This window comes from Hibiscus syriacus, unplaced genomic scaffold (assembly GCF_006381635.1).
Source record: "Hibiscus syriacus cultivar Baekdansim isolate YM2019G1 unplaced genomic scaffold, ASM638163v2 tig00002793_pilon, whole genome shotgun sequence".
Lineage (NCBI taxonomy): Eukaryota > Viridiplantae > Streptophyta > Magnoliopsida > Malvales > Malvaceae > Hibiscus > Hibiscus syriacus.
This window is the reverse complement of record NW_024061944.1, coordinates 2,103,951-2,126,617: the sequence shown is the minus strand read 5'-3', so window position 1 is coordinate 2,126,617 and position 22,667 is coordinate 2,103,951. Positions and strand designations below refer to the sequence as shown.

General features: G+C 35.5%; 3 protein-coding genes and 1 pseudogene across 3 annotated transcripts; 2 read left to right on the top strand and 2 right to left on the bottom strand.

Annotated features, from left to right (window-relative positions):
* Window positions 1-8,606: 8,606 nt before the first annotated feature.
* On the bottom strand, window positions 8,607-9,758 carry LOC120149205 (L-type lectin-domain containing receptor kinase IX.1-like). The gene is made up of 2 exons (XM_039162081.1): window positions 9,269-9,758; window positions 8,607-9,161 (listed from the first exon to the last, which is right to left on the bottom strand). Exon 2 carries the CDS (start codon window positions 9,057-9,059, stop codon window positions 8,709-8,711), a length of 351 nt encoding a protein of 116 aa, XP_039018012.1. The 5' UTR covers window positions 9,060-9,161; window positions 9,269-9,758; the 3' UTR covers window positions 8,607-8,708.
* Window positions 9,759-10,660: 902 nt separating this feature from the next.
* Window positions 10,661-13,848, bottom strand: LOC120150809 (DEAD-box ATP-dependent RNA helicase 15-like). Its single transcript, XM_039163432.1, has 8 exons — window positions 13,683-13,848; window positions 13,166-13,338; window positions 12,825-13,056; window positions 12,604-12,722; window positions 12,026-12,082; window positions 11,760-11,944; window positions 10,882-11,026; window positions 10,661-10,803 (listed from the first exon to the last, which is right to left on the bottom strand). The coding sequence occupies exons 2-8, from the start codon at window positions 13,301-13,303 to the stop codon at window positions 10,681-10,683; spliced, it is 999 nt and encodes a 332-aa protein (XP_039019363.1). The 5' UTR covers window positions 13,304-13,338; window positions 13,683-13,848; the 3' UTR covers window positions 10,661-10,680.
* A 4,879-nt stretch (window positions 13,849-18,727) lies between these two features.
* Window positions 18,728-19,943, top strand: LOC120149723 (phospholipase D alpha 1-like). The gene is made up of 3 exons (XM_039162446.1): window positions 18,728-18,835; window positions 19,235-19,882; window positions 19,932-19,943. The coding sequence occupies exons 1-3, from the start codon at window positions 18,728-18,730 to the stop codon at window positions 19,941-19,943; spliced, it is 768 nt and encodes a 255-aa protein (XP_039018377.1).
* On the top strand, window positions 19,889-21,610 carry LOC120150799 (annotated as a pseudogene).
* Window positions 21,611-22,667: the final 1,057 nt, after the last annotated feature.

The window sequence follows — 22,667 nt, the reverse complement described above, 5'->3', positions numbered from 1 at the left end:
TTATTCGACGTATATATATAAATGTATATTTATTTATTATTTTATTACACTTGCAGGCCCATTACACGCGCAACCCAAAGTGTATCCCGAGAATCCAACTGCCAAACAAGCTCGCGAATCAGATTTAACTCAAATCGGTTAGGGTTTTGGAACCCTAACCCCATCATTTTGTTTCAGCCATCCTCACCAACACCGCATGAGGTTAACCCGCATCCGAGTTTCACAGCCACACGCCAATGATCCCGAAACGTCCGACAACACCAACTCACCAACAACCCACGAAGACAACAAAGCAACAAACATCATGCATTAGTAATTTTATTCGGACTAAAACTCCTAAAAATAGAACTTATCTCTACTATAAAATCATGTAACTAGACTAGGAGTTGGACACGATTATGAGGCAAAAAAAGTCATTCGAAATACTTACGAAACTAGGAAAGAAATACCAAAAAGCTTTTTGTACAACGTTCGAAGAGAAATACAAGGTAAAGGTCGAACCTTTTTCGGATTTATGTTTGCATGTAGTATTCCTTGACTTTTGATTCGAAAAGAAACAAAAAATAGTGTTTTTGGCCGATGAATGGGGGTGTTTTCGAGATCTTTGTTCATAGATCTATCTCCCAATGCTTATTTTTTTGAAGAAACTATTTTGACTTTTAAAACGGGAAGGGGAAAAGCTTTCGGAGGCGGTCGGCGCCGATCAATGGCGGCCAGCGAGGTAGCGCGGTGGCCAGATTCTGGAAATATCGTTGTGTTCTTCATTTTTTAAGAACAGGCGAGAGGAAAAGATGAACAAAGGGAGGAGCTCGGTTTGAGTTGAAGCAAGAAATGAGGTTTTAAATTATTATTTTTTTGCTTTTATAGTTAGCCCATACTCGATTCCAACCCGCGCGCTGACCCTCCATAACCTAAAGATCCGCGCGTTTTTACTTCTAAAGAGGGAAAATTCGGTTTTAGTCTCCCTGAGTTGCAATTTACTTATTTTGACCCCAAATCGATTCTTCTCAAATTGACCCTTGAATTTGACTCTCATTTCAATTTAATCCTTTATTATTATTATTTTGTATTTTATTTTATTATTTTATTTATATATTTTTATATACCTTATATACATATTTTTTTTATAATTATCATTACTATTATTATTATTATTATTATTATTTCATTATTAACTTATATATTTTACCTTGTTTATTTTTTATTCTATTTTTATTTTTTCTTTTATTTCTTTTATTTTCTTTATTCTCTGTAATTTTTATATTTTTATTTTTATTTTGTTTATCTTTACTTATTTTTATTTATTTATTTGGTTTTTTATTTATTTTTATTTTTTTTATATTTATTTATTTATTATAGTATTATTGGGTTTTTTATTTTTTATTTTCTTTGTTTATTTTTACTTTTATTCCTTTTATTTCCTTATTTTTTTATCTATTTCTGCTTATCTATTTTATTTATTCATTTTCTTTATGTTATTTACTTTAATTACCATTTTCCACTAACACGTTTCTCGACTTTTTAAGTGCACAATTTAAATCAATCTAAAGTAAGTAGTTTGGATCGTTATTTTTACCTTTTAATCTAAACTTTCAACTTTCTTAATTAAAGACAACTGAAAATTACATAATACCGAAAGGGCAACTCAAGGGTGCTAACCCTTCCTTGACTGTAACCGACTCTCGAATCCGACACATCTTTTGGTAAGACGCAGATCAGGTAAGAAATAAGGTATCCGATCAACCCATTTGTTCTTAAAATAAATGATCGGTGGCGACTTCAATCCATTTTCTTAAGTCGAAACCCAATTCCGAGCCCACCAGAAAGAAGGTTTCGACAGTTTGGCGACTCCGCTGGGGACAAGTAAGTGAGTCAGGCTAAGGTAATTTCCTGTTGTTTTTTTAATGAAAAGGGTAAGTTTAAATTTTAAGGTAATTTTTCGATCCTTATTACTTACTTTTGATTATTTTTTTCAAATAAATAGTTCTACTGACAGTTTTCTCAATGATTTCAGCCCTTAAAGTTTTTTTCATCTAAGGCTCTATACCCAAGCTCCAAACCCTATTTTTAAGTGGGGGTAAAAGCGAAACCTTCGTGAGAATTTGTTCTCCGCACAGGCCTAGCAAGTAGCATTCGGGATTCATATACCTTATGTCTTCGTGTGAATTTATTCACCGCACAGACATAAGGGAATGTTTCATCTCGAGTTTAACTTACTCTACATAAGCTTGTAATGGGCTTAGGACTAAGGGTCTGGCAAGCACAAGGGGGCACTAGCAAGGAGAACTCGGGTACCTTTTTAGAACCTAAACCAGAAGACTACAAGGAATTAGAGTTCACCCCAAAACCTCATTTCAAACCCTAGAATGCCTGAATTATTTCATGCTTTATTTTTCAGTTCAAAGCATGTGAACTAGAAATTTATGCGGTTAGGACTTGTTCAAAATCAACTTGCGGGATAGAGATCATGTCCAGGTAGGAATAATAAGCATGTGGGGTAAATATCATGTGGGGTAGGACTTTTATTTTCATGATCGTTTTTTATCTTTACCTTACTAACTCTTTTCATTTTTATTCTCTTTTATTTTCATCTTTTGCATCATTCCTTCAAAAGAGGTGTTGATAAAAAAACATGTTAGTTAAATGTAAATAATTTGCATTAATGGACAAAAGGGTTATAATACAAGAGATGAAAAGCTTAGAAGTCCGACTATGGTCAGAATGTACCGGGATTTATACTATGCACACCAAAAATTGACTTTTTGAGCTGGCAAAGGTTGTAGGGGCAAGACGAGAAAAGGTTATTGACCTGGAGAACTCCTTCAAAGACAACATGCCACTATTGACAGATTCAAGAGGCAAGCTTCGGATAGTTCCTATCGATGGAGGACTCTAATGGCACTTTCGTTAGAAACAGGCTCAGCAGAGAGTAAAAGCCGGAGATGCAGTAATTCGAGACTTTTTTTGGTGCAAGCAGCTCGTCACTTGCACAGTTTAGCCATAGGAGCCGAAACAGTTCGACAGGGTATTCAATCGGTGACAGAAAAAAGATGTAAGATGAATCAACCTGTCAGGGGTTGTTCGGTATCTATACCATCAAAATGTTTTTGTCTCTTAAGATGTAACACTTTTGTCCCCAATAAGGATTATTTATACTAATAGACACATTTTTGGATCAATGTATCGAATATTGCATGCATTATATATTTTAACATATTTTGCATTTTGTTATTTCCATTTATTTACATTCACATTAACTAACAGAAGCATGTCTCCTCGAAAGGAACAAACATTGGATACACCACCTCAAGCATTGGACACACCTCATCCGCATAACACCTGCTTGAAAAAGAAGAAGATTGAAGCAAGAATCACTCAGATCGAGGAGAACATGTTGAAGCTCCAGAGAGAGCTAGAAGATAAAATAAACTAGAGCAGTCTGAGTACTCTGGATACAATCATGAAAAGCCAAGAGTCCTTGGTCGATCAAATTATGGCCAAGTTATCTGGTCTACATCAAGCGAGTGCACCTGGGACAGGTTCATTGGAAGCGGTAGCTAAGCCACCTACACCACAAGTGGTTATCATACCTAGAATCTTACCCGAACTTCAAGGGGACCAATCAGCTGCAAAAGCGAAGACACCATCTGCTGCAAAGATACAGACTATTATATCTAACCCTGAGAATAATCCGGGTTATTACTTTATACTGGACTTGGACGAAGATGGCAAAGCAGAGAAGATGGAGGAAAAATCAAGCAATTGGAGGACCAAATGAAGGTAATCAAAAGAGACCATGACTATCATGGAGTCGATGCTGCATAACTCAGTCTAGTCCCAGACTTAGTTCTTTCTCCGAAATTCAAGTCCTCGGAATTTGAGAAGTTTGACGGGAACAATTGTCCATTCGCTCACATCACCATGTTCTGCTGAAAAATGACATGATATGGAGGAAACGACCAACATGGGTTTATTCCCCAGCCAAGTATAACATAACTCAAGACGAGAAGGGTTATCTGTCAACAAAGACCTTCGAATTCGATTACATTTAGCTCAAAAACACCTCAAATTCGCAGCATAACTCAAGGCTAGAAGTGTTATATGTCAACAAAGACCTTAGAGTTCAATTACACTCAACTCAAAGGCACATCGTTTGCAGTATAGCTCAAGGCAAGAAGGGTTATCTGCCAACCAAGACCTTCGAGTTCAATTACACTTAGCTCAAAGGCCCATCATTTGCAGTATAGCTCAAGGCAAAAAGGGTTATCTGCCAACCAAGACCTTCGAGTTCGATTACACTCAGCTCAAATGCACATCATTTACAGCATAACTCAAGGCTAGAAGGGTTATCTGTCAACAAAGACCTTCGAGTTCGATTACACTCAGCTCAAAGGCACATCATTTGCGGCATAGCTCAAGGCAATAAGGGTTATCTGCCAACAAAAGACCTTCAAGTTCGATTACACTCAGCTCAAAGGCACATCATTTGTAACATAGCTCAAGGCAAGAAGGGATATCTGTTAATCAACACCTTCGAGCTCAATTCCATTCAGTTCAAGGGCATATCCAGTACAACATAACTCAAGGCGAGAAGGGTTGTCTGTCAATAAAAACTATCGAGTTCGATTCCATTCAGCTCGATGACACATCAATCACACTACTTTCCGACTACAGTCGAGAAGAAGACCTGTGTTAGCCTTGCCTTAGTAACAAGAAACTGTTTTTCGATAGTATAACTTAAGTCGAGAAAAGCTATCTGTCAATGAAGACCTTTCGAGTTCGATTTCATTCAGCTCGAGGGCCTATCAACCACAGGGTGGAATCAAAGAATTACTTTCCAGTCGAATTTTTAAACCAAGGTCTTTAAACCGAGAAGAAGACCGAAGCGGACTACAACGAGAAGCCATATTTCGATTCAAATTCTGAGTTATGGCTTCAATCCCACATCATTTCAAGATGGACCCGACTTCGCAACGAATGAGCCATCCGCAACTCAAATCGACAGGGAGTTATTCTTAATTGGAATATCATAATATATTTCCAACTCCACCGAACGAAATTTGTGTCCTTTTATCTTTGTCCTATTTTTCATTCCACTAAAAATGACTAAGAGGGACAACTGTAGACACATAATTTCGTTCGATTCTCATATCACATATTTATAATATATATATATATATATGTTTATTTGATGTATATATATAAATGTATATTTATTTATTATTTTATTACACTTGCAAGCCCATTACACGCGTAACCCAAAGCCCAACCCAAAGTGGAGCCTAAGAACCAAACTGCCAGACAAGCCGCGAATCGGATCCAACCCGAACTGGTTAAGGTTCTGGAACCCTAACCCCATCCTTTATTCCAATAGTCCTCACCAGCGTCGCATGAGATCAACCCGCATCCAAGTTTCATGGCCACACGCCAATGATCCCGAAATGTCCGATAACACCAACTCACCAAACAACCCACGAAGACAACAAAGCAAGAAACATCATATATTAGCAATTTTGTTCGGAATAAAACTCCTAAAAATAGGACTTATCTCTACTATAAAATCATGTAACTAGACTAGGAGTTGGACACGATTAGGAGGCAGAAAAAAGTCATTCGAAATACATATTAAACTAGGAAAGAAATACCAAAATATCCGAAGCTTTTTGTACAACGTTCGAAGAGAAATACAAGGTAAATGTCGAACCTTTTTCGGATTTATGCTTGCATGTAGTCTTCCTTGACTTTTGATTCGAAAAGAAACAAAAAAAGAGCGTTTTTTGTCGATGAACGGGGGGCATTTTCGAGATCTAGCCCCCGGGGTTTATTTTTTAAAGAAACTATTTTGACTTTTAAAACAGTGAGGAGAAAAGCTTTCGGAAAATCAATTTTTTTTGCGTTTAATCGCCGATGACCGGCGCCCGACGAGGTGGCTAGATTCTGGAAATGTCGCCATGTTCTTCATTTTTGAAGAACAGGCGAGAGGAAAAGATGAACAATGGGAGGGGTTCGATTTGAGTTGAAGTAGGAAATGAGGTTTTAATTTTTTTGGCTTTTATAGTTAACCCATACCCTGTTTCAACCCGCGCGCTGACCCGATCCATAACCTGAGGATCTGCGCGTTTTTGCTTCTAAAGTGGATAAATTCAGTTTTAGTCCCCCTAAGTTGTAATTTACTTATTTTGATCCCAAATCGATTCTAAGCCCGATTTTTTTTTTCTGAAATTAACCCTTGAATTTGACTCTCCTTTCAATTTAAACCTTTTTCATTATTATTATTTTATATTTTATTTTATTTTTTTATTTATATCTTTATATACCTTGTTTATACATTATTATTATATATATACATATTTTATTTTTATAACTATCATTACGACTATTATTATTATTATTTTATTATTAACTTATATATTTTACCCTTTTATTTTTTTTATTTTTTATTGTTATTTTTTTCTTTTTTTTCTTTTTTTCTGTAATTTTTCTGTATTTATTTTTATTTTCTTTATCTTTACTTATTTTTTATTTTTTTATATTTATTTGGTTTCTTATTTATTTTTATTTTTTATATTTTTTATTTATTATATTATTATTGGGTTTTTTATTTTTATTTTATTTTTTATTTTTATTTTTATTCCTTTTATTTCCTTATTTTTTTTTATCTCTTTCTGCTTATCTATTTTATTTATTCATTTTTTATGTTATTTACTTTCATTACCTTTTTCCACTAACACGTTTCTCGACTTTTTAAGGACGCAATTTAAATCAATCTAACGTAAGTAGTTTGGATCGTTATTTTTACCTTTTAATCTAAACTTTCAACTTTCTTAATTAAAGACAATTGGAAATTACATAGTACCGAAAGGGCAACTCTAGGGTGCTAACCCTTCCTTGATTGTAACCGACTCCCAAATCTAACACATCTTTTGGTAAGGCGCAAATTAGATAAGAAATAAGGTATCCGATCAACCCATTTGTTCTTAAAATAAATGATCGGTGACGACTTCAATCCATTTGTTCAAATAAATGATGACTGATAACGGATAACGATTGACTAACACCGATGATCAAGGGAGGTGGCGATTTTATAGAGAACCCAAATTAATAAACAAATAAAAATTGTTTGCTTAAATTTAATTTTCTTTAAAGATCAATGACAAAATCGATATACAAACTAAAGTTCAAGTGAAAGAAACAATCGTATCATTATGTCATTGACTATTTAATGACTCGGTATCATAATTGAATTGAAACTAAAGATGAATATTAAAATTGAAGTAATTTAAAAATTAATGAAAAAATTATTCACGACATAAAGTATAATGATATTCGAGGTAATTTATCATATATCTAATTACTATTTTTTGATAACCCTAATTACTGCCGACTGTTAATGATTCTAGATAATAGTGTATACGTTTGCACAGAGAAGGGGTTAAGCATAAACTAATAAATATTCATAAATTATGAATAAATGCTAATTTAATAAAAATTGCATTAAAAATCAAATAGTCATTGAGCTTGTTCAAATTGGTTTTAGATCGAAATTTAAGAAACAAATAGTGGTATCAATTTAGAAGCCATCTTCCCATTAAAACGGTCCTGTTTGTTTTCATCTTGATATGGGGCTAACGAATGCGTCGCATTCACGGATCATGAAGCCAAGTGTGAGAGAAGGATTTGCTGCCTATTTACAGTCCCATCAAGAAGGTTATATATGGTTGAATTTTAGGTGACAAGTCAATTTTTTCAGAGCTGATTATGCACTATTGATTATGTGCAGTTAAGAAGGTGCCCCATACCCGACAGAATTCAAGAAAATACATGAATATGATTAAGGACTGTTTAACTCAACAACTAAGGCGTATGTTGAATTTACTGAGGTGTGAAATCTGTACAGATTTCAAAATGCTGCTTTGAAAGAGCTTTTATTTTTTAAGGAAACTGAAATTTCTGAGCACTTTTTCTTGCAGTTTTTACTGATATTGGACAATCTTCCGACTTGGCGTAATTGGTATGGTTGGATTCACTCGGACAAGGTCTGAAAAACCAGATTGGTTGCATCGTAAAGCTCAATATTAATAAAAAACGGTTGATCAGAAGCTTCAATCTGCTCCTAGAAAACGTCACAGGAAACAATGTAACGCCATTACTGTTATTGTCCTTCTGTGCTAGACTGATTCATAACGTCGGTGGTCGGAAAACTTATTATTTTTATACAAGGAAAGAACAAATACTATAAACCAATTATTTTTCCTATATATTGAGTTTATTACCATGAATATTTTGGACAAAAACCGAATAAAGTGTTTCTTTTAGTATCCCAAATGATCAAAGGATCTGTGTGGGTCAGAAATCTCATTGAAGAGCTATCTCATCAGCAGTTTGATGAGTCAAGTGAAGGCCACCGTGGGGCACTTTTGGACTCAACATTGGTTGTGGTGGTACCAAAGGAAGAAACTGATATACAAACAGCACCGGGTAGTGTTTCGGGCAAATCCATTAGTGGCTCATCGGGGTTCAAGAATATTTGAACCACCTTCCTTATCTTGGGACGTTGTGTAGAATCAGGGTGCAGGCAAGCAAGACCAACCATTAATGTTCTTTTCACTTGTTCTTCGTTTAATTCACTTTCTAGCATTTGATCCACACAGTTGATCAGTTCTTTTGAACCATATGCGTTCCATACATAATCCACAAAGCTGTTTTCATCAATGATACCCTTTGATTGCTACCATGCCGAAGCTGTAAACATCGGATTCAGGTGTAGATTTCCCAATGAAACCTACTTCTGGAGCCAAATATCCTGGAGTCCCTGCTAACATGGTTGTCACTGCGGCATCGTTTTGGAGCAACCTTGCTAACCCGACATTGCTGAGATGAGCATTGAATTCCTCGTCCAACATAACATTGTTTGGCTTAATGTATCTGTGAACGACGGGGTTGCCACTGTCTTCATGGAGATAAAGCAATGCAGATGCCAACCCTGTTAATATCTTGAATCTAGTCTCCCAGTCGAGATGACACTTGCCAATGTAACGGTCGAGGCTTCCATTCGGCATGTATTCGTAGACTAAGAGGAGATGTTCGTCTTCATGGCACCACCCCAAGAGTAGCACTATGTTTTTGTGCCTTAGCCGCTCTATGGTACATATACTTTTCACCTGTATGATCACATAAAGAAAACATAAAAAAACTTCACAAAGATTGTTGTTAAAGGAATAAAATATCGTGTTTTACGAGCAATGACGAAAAGTTAAGTAGATGAGACCTTGTTTCGATGTTGCTGAAATCTTCCTGACAGCTACAATTGTTGGGGGATCATCCTTGAAGCTACCTTTGTAAACACGCCCAAACCCAACAGTTCCAAGCAGATCTTCCGTACTAAAGTTATGAGTAGCCTTTGCAAGAATTGGAGGTGACAATTGGGGCATTTTAATCAGGTTTGGATCGAGTCATTTCGAGTTAGGTAATTTCAGTGCAGATCTAATTCGAGTGTGCGGTAAATCGGATCGGGTATCGGGACGGGTCAATTTTTGGGTCACGTGATTAATGGGTCAGTTGTTTTTCGGTTCGAATCAGTTGATTTTTTGATCGGATCAATATTGGATCGGTTGATTTTTGAATCGGGTCAATATCGAATCGGTTGATTTTTGGTTTAGGTCCAACCTTTAGATCATGTTAACTCGAGTTGAATTGATTATGAGTCTAACCAAAATCAAGTATATATGGAATTATTGATATATTCTTGTAAAAGTATGTCTTCTTCTTTGTTAATCTTATCATTTAAACCTAATTTCAATTCTCAATTATTCAATATTTTGAATTAAACCATCATTTAGAGATGATAAATCGATAATTTGACACAAATATGATCTTATAATTTGTTATCAAATTTTTATATTGATCTCGTATAAAAAGTTTATAATGAGAACTATTTGATAAAGAAATAATTTTTTTATTAAAAATTTTATTTCCAATTATAAATTTAACATTTTTATTAAATTTTAAAAAAATACATAAATTTATTTATTAAGTTTTAGTAGTAACATCAATAAACTTTATATTATTTTTATTATAAATCTAATATTATTTCCTTTGTTTTAATTGTTTTCTATTATTTTTATTATAAATTTAATATTTTTATTACAAATAAGATAAATAAACTTTATGTAATACTGCTTTACAATTAGAATTTTACTTTTATATTCCTCTTAAACTTTCTATTATTTTATTATAAATCTAATATTTTTAATAAATTCTCCATTTTATTTAAATTAATTTTTTATTAAAAATAACTTTTATCGTTTAAATTAAAGTAAACTTCCTTATATATATTCAAAATCAAAATAGATTTCATTATTTAAGTTAAATATTTATATAGAATTTCTTTTATATATTATTTACAAATGCTATATATATAAGTATGATATTCGGATTAAATTCGGTTCAAGTTGCTCTCGAATCAGGTTAAATTCAGTTTGAGTTTCTTTCGGTTCGGGTTAATTTCGATTCGAGTTGTTTCGCTAAATTTGGGATCGAGTATGATTCGGGTATTGGATCAAATTTGATTATCATTTTCGGGTTAATATCGAGTATTGGGTCGGGTAAATCGTTTCAGCTAATCGGGTTCGGGTCAAGTTTGCTAGGTCTAGCAAGCATCTTGTGTGTGAACATGGTTTATCAGGGGACAATATGTTCAGAAGTTCTCAATATCCCAACCTGGTTGAGCACATCAGAATCTGAAGCAGATGGAACAAATGTAATTGCAAGACCCTTGGTGCCAAATCTACCAGCTCTACCAACCTGCAAATAATGATAACCATAGGTTATATTTAAAAAGAAGCAAGATTAGTACGGAAATGTAGTCAAAATAAAATCTACCCTGTGCAGGTATGTATCAGCAGAATCAGGCATGTCATAGTTGATGACAATGTTAACACGTTCGATGTCAATTCCCCTTCCAACCAAATCTGTTGCCACAAGAATTCTTTTATGACCCTCCTTGAAACCCTTGTAACAAGTCAACCTACAAATCACATCATATTAAATTGAGCACTACTCTTCTGGAGGAGAAATTATTAAATGGATTCCTCTCACAATGCCATCCGTGATCCCAATCAATAAGATACATAATTCCAAAGTAACTTCCAAATAGCTACCCACCTTGAAAAAAATATGAGATGAATGGATTTTATTGGTTGGGACCATAGATGACGTGGTGAGCTGAATCCATCTAATAATTTTTTCTTCTGGAGACTCGAACAGAAAAAGAAGGATGATCCTCTAGACAAGTAAGCACCCAATAAATAGACATTGGACCTGCCAACCAAGCCCTAAAACAAGGTACCTAGATTTGGGGTCACAGGAAATAAATAATACCAAGTAAACTCAGAAGAACAAATCAAGTCAAAAGGGATGCTACTTAATATTTGTTTTGCATCTCTCTTATAAAGGGGAGAAAGGGGAAAATGGTCATGTTGCATTACCCAAAATCATCTTAAAACCAATATTCCTTTGTTCCAAGTGCTTATACATCACAGCATCCATTAGCAGAATACACAAAATAAGCAACCAAACAACCATACCCAGAGAATTAACCATGACAGAAAATCTGCTTTACAAACTTTTAATAAGGATCAAGGGTCCTCATGTTGAAGGCCCTTAAGTAATTTATTTTACAAGAATATGAAGTTGGCAAGCCTCTCATTCAAAAAAGGTCAATGTAGAAAGAATAAAAGATGATGCTGATAGGTAAAAACCTTTCTTCCTGGGACATGCTGTAGTGAATGCATATAGATGGAAAGTTGCACTCCAGAACTAACTTGTTCAACTCAGCTGCACGGTTCACACTTTTGACAAATATAACAACTTGGTTGAAGTCCAACGCATCAAGGTGGTCATTCAACTTGCAATTTTTCTCCATCTCACTCAATTTGATGTAATGCTGTCATTGGAAGCATTTTCCTTATAAATATCTTTCAAAAAAATTAAAAATGAGGGAGGGTGAGCTAAGCTTTACAGATACCCGTACAAGACCATGAAGGGTCAACTTGGCTTCATCATCAACATAAATTTCCATTGGCTGAGAGAAACAAATGCCACAGTAAATCATATTAGGGAGCTTTGTCAAGCAAATGGAATCCGGAACAATATAAATTGCACATCCCTGAATTGAGATTCTGTCCATAGGTCTTCTTGCCTCCTTGCAGATTTGTTACTTAGTTACAAAATGCAAGTGCTGCTTTCCCTTTAAAAACAAAGTTTCTATTACATGACAGCCCCTCCATACACCCCAAACAAAGAAATGCCCAACCCTTCTAACCAAGCTCAACTCTAAACCCATACCCATAGCCTAAACAGAGAGCTGAAACAAAACTAAACCAAAATAAAATAAATTAACTCACACAAATCTACTACTTTAAAACCCTACACAGTGCAAACTTGCAAATAGCTGGCTGAAGCAACTGCACCCAAGAAGCAGCCCCAGGAAAGTATATAGAGATGGATCCCCCAGATGTAAAAGTTTACAAAACTATCAGAGGAAGCTGGGCATGAATTAAAAGATACTTCTCAATTCACGTGGTACTTGCCATGGAAAATTACATCTTGCATAAATTTCTTGCAAACAGGGCAAATTTCTTTGCTGAGTGTTGCAGAAAACATCATAACTTGCTTATCATGAGGGGTCATCTTGAAGATCTCCTGCACATCTCTCCTCATGCCTGCAGAAGATAAGAAGAATAAGTATGGGAGGTAACAGCATAAGTAAATTAAACATTGAAAAAATAAAACCCTTATCCAGTTTTTTGTCAAGAAAACCATACCAAGCGATTCAAGCATCTTGTCACATTCATCGAGAATGAAATGCCTCACATTCTTCAAAGAAAGATCCTTGTCTCTTGTCAGAGCCAATATTCTTCCAGGAGTCCCAACAACAATGTGGGGGTATTCATTTCTCAATAGATCTTTGTGAACTTTGATATTGACACCTCCATAGAAGACAGCAACCTTGATATCAGGCAGATAAGTACTGAACCTCTCAAACTCATGACAAATCTACAAGAGGAAAACAAAAAGAGTTGACATATATCATATAACTTGAAGAAACAAAGCAATATTTTATTATCACAAAGCTTTCAACAAAAGATGCAGAACTTGTTCTGACCTGGTAAGCTAACTCCCTTGTATGACATAAAACAAGGGCAATAACTTGTCCTGGACTAGGTTCGATTTGCTGTAGTGTTGATAGAACAAAAACTGCAGTCTTTCCCGTCCCTGATTTAGCTTGGCAAATGACATCCATACCCAATATAGCTTAGGGAATGCATTCATGTTGCACTGGCATAGAACCAAAGAGAAGTGCATCGAAGGAACCTGTGGTAAGTAAAATATAACATCCGTGATCTGATTAATTGAAACTTTATGATAGTGGTATATTACCTGCAAAAATAATGCATCAAACAAAAAATTAGACCAAACAATTATTTCATACAAGATAACATTAAAAATAATCAAACATTATGCATTCAAAACCCCGTGCATGGAAATTAATAACATGATAAACAGTAAAAGAACAAGCCATATATGAACTTTAACTTATAACTATGGCTTTAAATATGAAACTGTATCCAAGGTTAAGTGGTTAACAAATATAAAACAGGGAAGAAGTATCAAGAGTTTGCCTTCCGAAGGGTGCTCAAATCCAGAGTCAACAATGGTACGAAGAAGCTCTGGTTTCAAAAGGAAGTCTCTGAATCCTGAACTGTGGATGTCAACATAGCCCTTACAAATACAAAGAAACGTCATAATTAGAGCGAAATCCCTTCCCCATGGATTATTTACCATAACACACAAAAGTAAAACAAAATATTTATTTAGTCTTTCTCCAAAAAGAGAAAAATTAAAATTATTTCATAAATATTAAATAGCAGTTAAACAAAACAAACGAAAAGTAATGTCTGCAAAGTTTCTCCCATTTATCTGCCATTTATCTGCAAAATAAAAAAAAATGTTAGGGCGTTAAAGAAACGTAAGATCAATAAGAGTTTCAAAGAGAAACAGCTTCGAGAGATTTACCTTCGAGCTTAATTGAAACGGGGAGAAAATATATGTATATTTTAGTGTCGTACTCGTAGCGAGGAAAAAACTGGAGCTTTTTGAGACTGGCCATCATAAACAACAGAAATTTTATTTAATTTCATAAAATACCCTAACTGCTTCTTATTATTTATCATCTCTGACTGCGCTGGACCCATCTGGCTGTTAACCCTGGTTTTTTGGCTCAATATCCTTGTGGAAAAATTAAATGGCCCAATAGACCAACAGAGAATTTAATTTGTAATTTACGGAATTTGCTACAGTAATCATAGAACTCACTCTCTCGAAGTGATGAGTTTCTTTGAAAATAATTTTTTATTGGTCTCATGTATATGGGCACCATGTGGGTCAATATTTTAATATTTTCATAATTTTTCGTCACGTCGACATGATAAATTTAATTAGAAAATATTTTTATATTTATTAAATAATTTAAAAATAAAAAAAATAAAAATCTCATCACGTCGAGGTGAAGAATTTAGCTTTAATTTTAAAAAAATTAATCATTGTTCGACGGACAACTTTTGAATTCAAAAATATTATCTATTGGAACTCATCACGTCGACGTGATGAGTTTCACCATATTTAATTTTAAAAATATTAATTAAAAATAATATTAAAAAACTTAATTAAATAATTTTATTACAAATTAATACAATAGATAATAAAATTTATTTATATTATTTTAGTTCTTGGCAATACTGAAAAGTCATTAAATGATAATGTCATGGGGCTCGTCAAATATGTTGGGCCTTTTGCCTTGATCCTCTTCGTCTACATCTTCGTTTGCTTCTTGAATAAGAGGTGTATTGAACATCACTCCCATTTGAGATGCACATTCGAAATACGATGATAGACTTATGGTATTTGACATTATCATTGTTGTCATTGACTCGACTTGGCTATGTTGTTGATCATATATAATATGATCCCATTCACCTTCAGCCGTATATTCAGTATAAGATGTTTGAGTGCTTTGCATTGGATCCCATGAACGTCCAACTCAATTCGACTTAGTCTCTATGGAAGAATGATATGAAGGATAAAAACTAAAACTGGTCTGAGATGCATAATAATTGGCATAAGCAAAAGTAGAAATAAACGACAAAGATGATGATGATTTCTTCTTCGCCTTTGTGAATTTGGTATTTTCTTGTTCTTATTCTTCCCTCTCTTTTGATGTTTTTAAATATGATTTCCCATTTGCTTCATAATTTTAGAGGTAGGGAGAAATATCGAAATCAAGGTCAGCGGGTGTAATCTCGTAACGTATAAAGACCAAGAAATGACGCTGATTCTATTTCTTAATGTAATCAACATATTTCTTCGACCAATTGTCTTTATGCTTCCCATGCGTATCAATTCTATGGAGCACAACCATATTAAAAATTTGCGTAGGAATCGATTGATGAGATCCAAATTGTTGTAACACTTTATCTGCGGCGTGAATCTCAACAATTGCAAATTGTAGCAAAGGCGTAAGGACACACCACAATTATGACCCTTCAAAAAATCCTAATGGCAATAATCGGTGGATCTCATCGTCATAATATAGGATCCAAGAAAATTGAAAACATTCAAAATAAAATTTAGCATAAATAAAGTGCAAAAATTTAATTTAATTTTAGTAATTTAAAAAATTAATATTTACCGCATGTTGACCGACGATATCGATTCTCATTCGTATATCTTTTTAGTTGCACCTGACAACTTGGTCTCCGTAATTTTATGTCGTCATCTAAATAATATAAAAATTAAAATTACAAAAACTTCAAAAAAATAAATTTAAAAAATTACTAATAAGTAATGTTAAAAAATTACATTGCAGCAAGAGGAAACTCAACCGGGGCTGTTGTAATTGGCATAAAAACAAAAATCGATACTACGCCCAAGATTATAGTAGGACTAAACAACTCACTACATACGTTTTTTGATCCCGTTCGACAATTGTAGCATTGCAAAGTTCTCGGTATAAAAAAATAAAAATCGTCAAGGCCTAACAAGTATTGTGACACTTAGTACAATCAATTGGAGCAGATACACTCGGGTTGCAAAAGTCACCTCTTCGTCGGTAGAGTCGCCTATCACTTTAAATTCGGACTCTAACCAAGTGATCCGTATCCGATACCCATCTAAGACCTCTAATGGTGACATCTTTCCCAAAACTTCGTGAACAATTCTGAATATGTCGAAACTATTGTGCCTTACTACCGCTGCACCATTAACCGGAACACCGAGTTGGTAAGCAACATCTCCCAACGTAATTGTCACTTCAGCACTCGAAAAATGGAAAACATACGTTTCCGACCTCCAACGTTCAATGAGAGTCGTAATCAATATCGGGTTCACTTTAAAACCACGTGAAAACATCATTGGATACAACCTAAATTGTTGCAAATATATAATAATTCACTTATGTGTATATTTAAGACTCATTCATCGTTGGCAAACGCTCCGCTCTTCTGAACCGAGCTCGAGCGAAGAAATATAGACATCATCGAGGCGTAACATTTCATCACGGGTAAACATTTTTCGAAAAATTTTAATTTTTTTCTTAACAAAACACAATAAAAAAACCTAAACCCCAAACACAACAACAACAACAACAACACCCTATTCCCATATGCAATGGGGTAAGGGGGAGGTAAGGTAGTAGGCTGCCCCCAACGCCAGGTTGAGAGCAGCTTCCGTAGAAGACCTCCGGCAGTCAGAAAATTAAAAGATAAAATGCAATGCATGTATAAATAAATAAATACATAGTTGAAACAGCCTTCATATGCAGTCTACATATGCGCGTCTGTAGAAAGTAATCCCTGCAAATAAATCTCTGCATAAAAAGGCTCTACATATAGACATAAACGTAAGATCCGACTAAAATTAAGAAGAGGAAACCTGAAGAGAATACTACACATAAGTCAACGATAGCAAGCAACGAGAAGGAATAAAGTTAAAAGGGTTAAAACCTAAACTAAGGTAGCACTTCTCCGCTACCGTAGTTCTAAGCCTTCAAAAATTACAATGAAAAAAACGTATAAAAAGTAGAAGTCATTGAAATTTCTACAAAGGCATTAAAAGAAGACAAAGATGATACACCCTATGGATGTGACCCACACTACTTGGCTACCCTGGTCTTAAGTCTCCATACTTTCCTATCAGAGGTCATGTCCTCGGTAAGGGCTAAATCCTTCAAATCATATCTCAAGCTGTCTTCCCACTTCCGTCTTGGTCGTTCTCTCCTTTTGGCATCGTTGACTGTAATCGACTCTACCCTCCTGACCGCATCCGACGGTTGTCGTCTAATAACATGCCCACACCACCGTAGTCTTCCCTCCCTCAATTTTTCGGATACAGACACCACCCCCAAGGACATCCTAATAGCAGAGTTTGGTGTCATGTCCCACCAAGTCTTACCACATGCCCATCGAAGCATTCTCATTTCTGCGGCCTCCATCCTCCTTACGTGATCCTTCTTGATTGCCTAAAATTCTGATCCATACAGTTGTAATCTGCCCATTGCAGCTGCCCATTGTGTAACGACTAGAAACGACTATTTTTTTAAAAAAATTTAAAGCAAACTCGTCACCTCGACGTAACGAGATTTGTAGTTTTTTTTTTTAATTTTTTTAAATATTTTAGTATATATAAAAATATTTTCTAACGAGACTCATCATGTTGATGTAATGAGGCCCTATGAAAACATTAAAATATTGGTTAACATGAGACCCATATACCTAGGATCAATAAAAAAATATTTTCAAGGGAATTCTTCACTTGAGGTGAAATTCCATGATTACTATAGCAAATGCAGTAGACTGCAAATTAAAATATCTACTGGCTTATTGGGCTAATTAAATTTTTTGCCGGGAGTATTGGGAAAAAAACCGTTAATGCTTGTGGTCATTTCCCACCCTAATTTTGGCCCAAAATTAAAAAATATAAAGTTACCAAAAAATTAAAACCCCAATTAATTTGCATTAAATATATTAAAATTCTACCAAACATTCTCTGTGAATTAAAAAATTAAAAAAATATTAAAATAATAATTTAATTGAAATTGAAATTCAAGACTTCGACTATTTTTATTTAGTTTCTTTATCTTTGATATACATATATCATTATTTACAAAAATAGATCGAAAAGGATATTGAAAGACAAACGTCTCATATAGTTTTTTTTTTCATTATTCTGGTTCCATCCACGAATCATGCACTGCTACCTGTGTAAGTAACTATACAAACATTTAGGAAAGAAAAGCTGAACTAATTAATATGAATATTTGATTTAATATTATTAAGATTAAATTATTTATATAAAAAGCCAACTCTTACCCCTGTACTTGTGCACGTAAAACGCACACATTGCTTCTGGCAAAGTGGTTGCCGGGAAGCAAAGTTGGGATCTTATTCCTACTTCAAATTGCAATGTATTTTGTCTCTTTCTTCACCCTTTCAAATGAGAGAAAAGCAATACCAAGTATACTTTTGGAGAATATGCCTCGTCGAAATCTTTTTCATCCATTAACCTATCTCTAAGGCAATCACCCTAAACCTCTATTCCTCCTTGCTTAGGAATATGTACAGATTGTGGGTGCATTTTTTTCTGATATTGTTAACGCTTTGCAGGTTAAACAATGGAGGAGCAGCAGCCGGAGCAATATTTTTTGCACGGGACACTTTTTGCAACAATATATGGGATTGATGAGCTACATTATGGATGTAGAGAGAATTTTTGCCTTGGGGTAAGCAAGTATTATTTAGGGACTATTTGTTGATGAAGTTTGAGCTGCATTCATCTTAGGAATAACTTCTCATTTCTTATGTTGTCTGAACTCTTTGAACCTAAATATAAGAGTGTGTGATCCTCCAAAAGTGCTCATATTCAACATACATATTGCACACTCACCTCGAGTCTAGATAAGTCGTACCGATAGACATACATATTTGACATACTGATGGAATTGAATCATTGTGATTTTGTTTTCTTTAAATGGTGGAGACGATGAGCGGGGGCAAGTTCCAGAAAAAATGTCTTGCCAAAGTCAAGAGAACGGTGGGACACCTGCCTTATCCTTTGACGTTTCACAAATCACTTGTGATCTTTTGTGTTCTAAAACATTTCAATAACATATTTTTTGCAGTTGTTAGGTCCACAGCTGTATGCAACAGTCGATCTAGACAAAGCTAGGGTCGCCCGCACCATGATTGTAAGACGTAAAGAGAACTTCCGCATATATTGTGCCCATTTGATCTCACATGTTATATTCACTGTAAAGGATAACAGTCCCATTGGGGCAGTGCTAATAGGCCGAGCTTATTTGCCTGTCAAAGACATAATCGATGGGTCTACCGTGACTCGCGATATTCAAATCCTTGATGAGGAGCAGAAGCCAATACCCGGACAGTCCATAATCCATATTAAGTTGCAGTTTCAAAGTGTCTCCGAGGATGAAAGTTGGTCTAGAGGAATTACAAACTCAGATTTTGGAGGAGTTCCTTTTACTTTCTTTGAACAACGAGCGGGATGCAAGGTTACCCTCTATAAAGATGCCAACATTTCGGATCGTTTCGGGCCTAAAATACCTCTATCTGGAGGGATGACTTACGAACCCCGTAGATGTTGGGATGACATCTTTGAGGCAATTGATAAGGCCAAACACTTCATTTATATAACTGGTTGGTCTGTTTACTCACAGATGACTTTGATTAGGGATCCAAGTAAGCAAAAGCCTGGAAGTGAAGAAGCACTTGGGCAGCTGCTTTTGAGGAAGGCTAAGGAAGGGATGAGAGTTCTTTTGCTTGTTTGGGATGATAGGACTTCCATTGAATTGCTGAAAGAGCAAGGCTTGATGTCAACCCATGATGAAGAAGCAGCTGCTTTTTTTCGGTTTACGGGTGTGCATTGTGTTCTTTGTCCTCGTAATCCTGATAATAAGCGAAGCTTTGTTCAGGGTTTTAAAGTTGCTACCATGTTTACTCACCATCAGAAGACACTAATCGTTGATGGTGAAAATCCGGATCCAGGGTCGGGGAAGCGAACGGTTGTCAGTTTCATTGGCGGCATTGATCTTTGTGATGGAAGATATGATACTCAAGACCATCTTCTATTCGGGACTTTGAACGACATTCATCATGATGATTTCGATCAGCCAAACTTTGTGAACTCTTCGATCAAGAAAGGTGGACCAAGGGAGCCTTGGCATGATATTCATTGCAAACTAGAAGGTCCGGTTACTTGGGATGTCCTTTACAATTTCGAACAAAGGTGGTTAAGACAAGCTCTGTTTAAGAAACATCTCCTATTTCCTAGGAGCAAGCTCGAGGAAATGATAATCCGACCACAAAAGATCCTGCCTTTAGATCACAGTGAAACATGGTGTGTTCAGTTGTTTTGATCCATCGGAGCTGTTGTTGGCTTTCCTGAAGAAATTGAGCTAGCGAAGAAACTCGGCCTTATCAGTGGGAAAAATACCTTCATCGAGCAAAGCATTCAAGATGCTTATATCAATGCAATACGCCGAGCAAAGAACTTTATTTACATTGAAAACCAATATTTCCTTGGAAGCTCCTTTGGTTGGACTCAAAGGACGTCAAGGATGAGGACATCGCTGCTCTAAATCTCGTACCAAAAGAACTGTCCCTAAAGATCGCAAGTAAAATAGAAGCAGGGGAGAGGTTCTCAGTCTACATGGTGATTCTGATGTGGCCAGAAGGTGTACCAGACAGTGGTCCAATTCAGGCAATCTTGGATTGGCAAAGGAGAACAATCGAAATGATGTATCGTGAATTCGTGATGTTGCACAAGCCCTTCAAAACAAGGGTCTAAACGCACATCCCCGAGACTATTTGGCGTTTTATTGCCTAGGGAACCGGGAGACAAAGAAGACTGAAGAGTATTCACCTAAAGAGAAACCAGAACCTAATTCAGATTATGGCAGAGCTCAACAGTCACGCTGGTTTATGATCTATGTTCATTCAAAGATGATGATCGGTATGTAAGGAAACTCGGCATAGTTTTAGTTTAAAAGAAATCTCCTGACCTTTTATTTATAGCTTCTTATTGTTGTTGTTCTTCAGTTGACGATGAATACATTATCATCGGATCTACCAACATCAATGAGAGATCAATGGCTGGTTCCCGAGACTCCGAGATTGCAATGGGAGCATTTCAACCACACCATTTAGCTACTACTCAACCCGCTCGGGGTCAGATATATGGTCTTCGTATGGCTCTTTGGCATGAACATCTTGGACATCTTCATATCTCTTTCACTACTCCAGAAACCAAGAATTGTATCATGGAAGTGAATTCTATTGCTGAAAGAAACTGGAATGTGTACACAAATGAAACGTTTGACGAGGATCTCCCGGGTCACATGCTTCGTTACCAGATTAATGTTGGAGAAGATGGCTCAATTTCATCACTTCCAGAGGCTGAAACATTTCCAGACACCAAAGCTCCCGTCCTTGGCAGCAAATCAAACATCCTTCCTCCAATTGTTACTACTTAGTTTCATTGATAGCGGTCCTTCTGAAAAAGAACATTATTGGATTTATTAATTGAAATGTAATTAATATATAAAACCATAAAACTGATTAATTTAGGAGGCAACAAAAAGAGACCATAAGAAAACTGAAAGGGAGCCTTTCAACTTTGGTAATTAAAACACCTGGAAACCAACCGCTTTCCAGGAACAAGATTTACGTTTTCATCACGAAATATCCAAATCCATCTCTAAACATGCCGTTCCTAAGATGTTAATTTCATTTCTTTCTTTCTCTCTAAAAGACCCTTTTTCCCCTTTCTTAGTTTCATTTTCCACGGAAGCTTCCAGGGAAAAGATTTGGAAAATAAAGGTATTGCCTTTTTTAAAAATTCTAGCAGGAATTCAAGTAATTTCTTTCCTGGAATTTTGGTTTCTACTTTGGGGGTTTTAGATGCAACCTTCTGGTTACCTTCCAACTTGGATCTCTACCGTTTTTGCCTGCATGAGGTCAATTCTTCTGCATTTCCTTTTCTATTGCAAGGAATAGAAGTTTGTACTTTTAAGCTGTTCATTTGAGTGAAATATTATCAAATCTGACTCTTAAGCTTTCTTGGTTATAAAACAAAGTTGTTAATGCTTCGTTTGTGTAGTTCAAGTTTGTTTTTTTTCTTTTGGTAAGGAATCTTGGGTTATGTTTAGTGCTTACTTGTTGTATAAGGGAACTATAAAATGAGACGTACAGACTAGGGGGAACGGTTTGGGGGACTTTTCGATTTTGGGGGAATTCTTTGCTTGAAGCATTGGGTACCTGATTGCATGACACGAGTTTTTGTTTTGCTTTTGGGATTTGGGGTTCTACTTCGGGAGGTATGGATCCTAGGTGTAGCCCAGACTGAGAGATGTTCAGGCAGAAACCATTTTGTTCTTTTGTTTTGTTTTCTAGAGCATTTTTACGTGCTCTAGCACTCCGGCTAATGGAAGCACTCAAGGCTAAATGCAAATCTCTTTTCAGTGTGAGGAACTACTTTTCTTTCTCATGTTTTTCTTTTGTTTGTTTTTTAAATGGACTAGGTTTGCATTTTTCTCA